The 4,204-nt window shown below is 34.9% G+C and overlaps 1 protein-coding gene across 3 annotated transcripts in view; it reads right to left on the bottom strand.

Moving 5' to 3' along the window:
* Positions 1-4,204, bottom strand: part of LOC107723180 (sorting nexin-17) — a 42,629-nt gene that overhangs the window by 21,512 nt on the left and 16,913 nt on the right. For all 3 annotated transcript variants that reach the window (XM_016531717.1, XM_016531728.1, XM_016531736.1), the window contains exons 4-5: positions 2,443-2,507; positions 997-1,107 (exon numbers count right to left, since the gene is read on the bottom strand). In XM_016531717.1, coding sequence (XP_016387203.1) covers positions 997-1,107; positions 2,443-2,507 — 176 coding nt within the window. The remainder of the gene's footprint in view (positions 1-996; positions 1,108-2,442; positions 2,508-4,204) is intronic.

Here is a 4,204-nt window from a genome sequence, read left to right as displayed (position 1 = left end):
AAGTTTATTTGTATAGTGCTTTTCACGATACAAATCGTTGCAAAGCAACTTTACAGAAAATTACGTTTCTACAATATTTAGTGGTAGCTTATCAGTGGTGACTGTCAGTTTATGTACATATGGCAGAAATGTACGGAAAAATCAATTAAAGACGTAATCAAACAGATGATGAACACTATTAACAGCAATTATTATATGATGCGATCAAACTTGGTAGTCAATCAAAATTTGGTAGTTCTGTATGTTGTTTCAGGGTTGGCATGACAAAGATGAATTTCCATCAGCCATTACACCAGTCTTCAGTGTCACATGATCCTTCAGAAATCATAATATGCTTATTTGCTGCTCAAAAACATTATTAGTAATGCTGCAAACAGTTGTACTGCTTAATAATTTGTGAAAATTGTTATTTTTTTAATTTATGAATTAATTCCAATGTATCCTTAAAATTATAAATATCTTTGTCAATTTTGATCAATTTAATAAAAAAAAAACTTTACTGAGCCCAAACGGTTTTGAAAGGCAGTGTATATAAAAAAGAAACTCTATCTATCTATCTATCTATTCAAATTAAGTTGTCCTTACAAAGAAAATTTGCAATAATAGCTAGAAATTACTCAAATTTTGGCAAAACATTATTGGTTTCTCTTGTATCATAAGAATATACCTATTTCTGAGCAATAAACAATAACAATTTCTGAGCAATAAATGTAATTAGCAGTGTTAACTTTAAAGGCCCTAACAAATATAAATCCTTAACTTGTAAAATCAAATGTCAAATGTGTGTGTCCTGTTTTTATGTATTTCTGGCCTTGACCATATGAATTTGTTAACTGAATCTTTTTGCAGATAGAAATACAGCGTAATCATGTTAACTCAATGAAAGGTGTCAGTAAACCAAAGACAATACTATTCAAAACGACAAAGGCATAAACCTGGCAATAATAATAGGCTTGGAGAACATGAAGCAGATGTGTGCTTTGGAAACCGTCTCACCTCCAGAACATCTTCAGTCTGGTCCGATGTAAGGATGTTGACTTTGACCTTCTGGCCATTGAACAGGTAGATTTCTAGCTGCACCTCCTCAGTGGGAATCTGCTGGGTCTCCTGCAGCACAGCCAAACAGTGATGCACTTTCAAAAGGGTTTGGGGAAGCACCTTCATGCTGAACTCTAATTCAACTTCTGATGCTTCCTGTCAGATTCAGCTGATCTCAGAATATTCTGATGAACATGCAGTACGGATAACATTACAGTAAATCACACCCTTTCACACACTCCAAGAACACGGAATAGAAAAAAAACACAGTCATGTTATGCTTTGAGCTTTGTGTATAGATACTGCAAGATATACATTCTTAGAGAAGAGAAGTGATTTGGTAATAAGTGTCAAAACACCACATTGCTGGGATTTTTTATGAATAACAAGTAGCGTCACTGTTATTTTACTATCCTATATTTGCTTTTCGCAAATTCATCTTTTCCCCCCTCTTCCTGCATGTTTCATCTCCCGCTGAAGCAGAGTCTCAGAGCAGCAGCTGATCTTTACAGAGATTGGAAAATGAAAATGCAAGGCCAAGTCTAATCTCCTATTCTGTTCCTGCAGACTGCTCTCTGATGGGCAGCCGGGGGGACGGACGGGATCTGACTGCAAAATTGCCAAAATCTATGTGGGGTGGGGAATGAAATTCCTGAAGAATGAATGCAATCTATGCTCTACCACTGAGCCACAGGAACATTTGAGAATGTCTGCAAATGAGTCCGGTCTTATGAAAGCGTATAGCACGATTTTCTGTTTCTATTTGGCATGCGATTTTTATGCAGAAATTGACTTTGGCGTGCATATGATATGCACGTGTTTGGCGTGATTCAGGTAACAAATGTAGTACAGGATGGTAGTGGAATGTCAGGAAGTGAGAGAGGCACATGGACTGGATCTTCATTCAACACACATGAGCATATCTTAATGAGGAAATGAGAAGAATCAGACCAACCAATGTTTAACCCTTTTACTGGATGACTAGGAAATGGCTTTTTTCCCTAAAATTTTTGGATTCTGTGTTTTGGATTCTTAGAAAAAAATGGGGAGGTGGAGAAAGGCAGATTCAAATGATTAAGGTTTTATGACAGAAAACTGTCCCTTTGGACGCCATAAAGTTGAATACATAACAGAAATTATGCAAATGTTGATCGCTAAATGCAAATAAAGAGGCAGAAAAATGGCAATGACATTTTTGAACATGGAGAGGAAAACCCTATTCAGTTATATTTTTTATCATAGGCTCTGGAAATCTGTAAACTTACAATAAATTTTCATATGCATGTTTACAATATTTCAATCAGAAGCAATTAATATACTAGATTTGCAATTATGAGAATAAATTATGGAATTAATATAAATAATTAAACATTTTTACCAAATAAAAGAGTATAGAAATTCTACCTGTTGAGCTTTTCTCAAAAAGCTGTTGAACATCTCACTGGATCCCAGAATGGGGTCCTGACGCACTGCAGGGAGAAAATAAAAAAGTCTTTATTACTTGCCATCCTAAATTAATTAATGCTTAATGCTTAATAATGCTTAATGCTAAAGAAATTAATGCTTTTAGTCAGCAAGGATGCATTAATTTGATCAAAAGTGACAGTCAAAACATTGATTGTTTTTAGAACTCTTTTTTTTTTTTTTAAAGAATAAAAAAAAATTTATTACAGTTACAATATTAAGCAGCACAACTGTTTTCAACACTGATAATAAGAAATGTTTTTCGTGAGCAGCAAATCAGCATATTAGAATGATTTCTGAAGGATCATGTGACACTGAAGACTGTAATGATGCTGAAAATTCAGCTTTGCCATCACAAGAATAAATTACATTTATTTTTAACAGTTACATTTTAATAGCATTTCACAATATTACCAGTTGTACTATATGTTCGATAAAACAACTGTAGTACTGATTAGCATAAAATACTTCTTTCAAAAACATTACAGAATCTTACCGACCCCAACTTTTGTATCTCACCATCAAAAAGTACCCATAAAATACAGTGCAACATTTTGACTTCAACATTTTGAGTGGTGAATCTGGTGACTCCAATGAATTTGCAAGTTCATCAAAACAAACCTCCAAAAGAATTAGCTTTAACAAACTGAACACATTAAAGCTACTGGAGAACAAGGCCAAAAGTATTAGACGTGGTTAGTCTGTGACAGTCCTTTAAAGGTTCAAGGTACAAATTTCCTCTGGGAAAGTTTGTAGAATGATTGTCAGAATGTTTTTGTGTACATTGAGAAAATAATACAACTTTCTTATTCTTGTGTCTCAATTCAACCATAATGTAAACCTCAATGTTTTAAAAATAATTTGTCAAAATTGTGTAAACGCAAACTAATCTGGTATACAATGCAGCCTTTCTTTAAAAATACCACCATGCCTCCCTGACTAATAATAACCTCAGTTTTACAAAAAAAAAAAATGCTGGCTGCAAACAGACCAACATAAACTACAATGTTTATTTTTACTTCCAATATAGCACACAAGCAAACAACCACAAGCCATTTGCACAAACGAACGAAATATTCGCTCTGAACAGCTTGTGTGTTTGTGTCGGTTAATTTTCCATAACCATGTTTCTCAATGATGTAACTGAGGGGAGCTCCAGCCAAGAGCAGCTCCAGACTGTGAGCAAATAAGCTCAACAAGGCGTAGCTTGTTCGATGGAAAGTGCCAGTGCTGGAATGGATTCGAGCAAACAGCTCTTGGTGCTGCCAGCGCCACTGATTTCCTTTTGTGTGGAGAAAACCTCACTCATAACCTGTTAAACTATACATGCATGGCAAAATCCTCAGTGGCCCTCTTTTTTACAGTGTGCCTGACGTTTTCCTGACATGAATGTCAACGTAGAACATTAACAAGCTCCATCCTCTTCAGGAAGAGCAGAAATTACAAGACCATATAAAGGCTGATAATTTTATTATTTTTTTTTTGTTAAGGAAGTAGGCTAACAGGATGCATTAAATCAGGGGTGTCAAACTCATTTTCACTGAGGGCCACTTCAACATTATGGCTGCCATCAAAGGGCCAGTTGTAACTGTAAGACTGTACAAATGTTACTACTCCTTAACATATTGTCTCCTTATTTTATTATTACTTATTTAAGTTACAAATATTGCATATGCATTTGCATAGATGTAAAAATATATGT

Source organism: Sinocyclocheilus rhinocerous, unplaced genomic scaffold (assembly GCF_001515625.1).
Source record: "Sinocyclocheilus rhinocerous isolate Xijiao unplaced genomic scaffold, SAMN03320098_v1.1 scaffold1725, whole genome shotgun sequence".
Taxonomy (NCBI): Eukaryota; Metazoa; Chordata; class Actinopteri; order Cypriniformes; family Cyprinidae; genus Sinocyclocheilus; species Sinocyclocheilus rhinocerous.
This window is presented reverse-complemented; position numbering and strand designations above follow the sequence as displayed.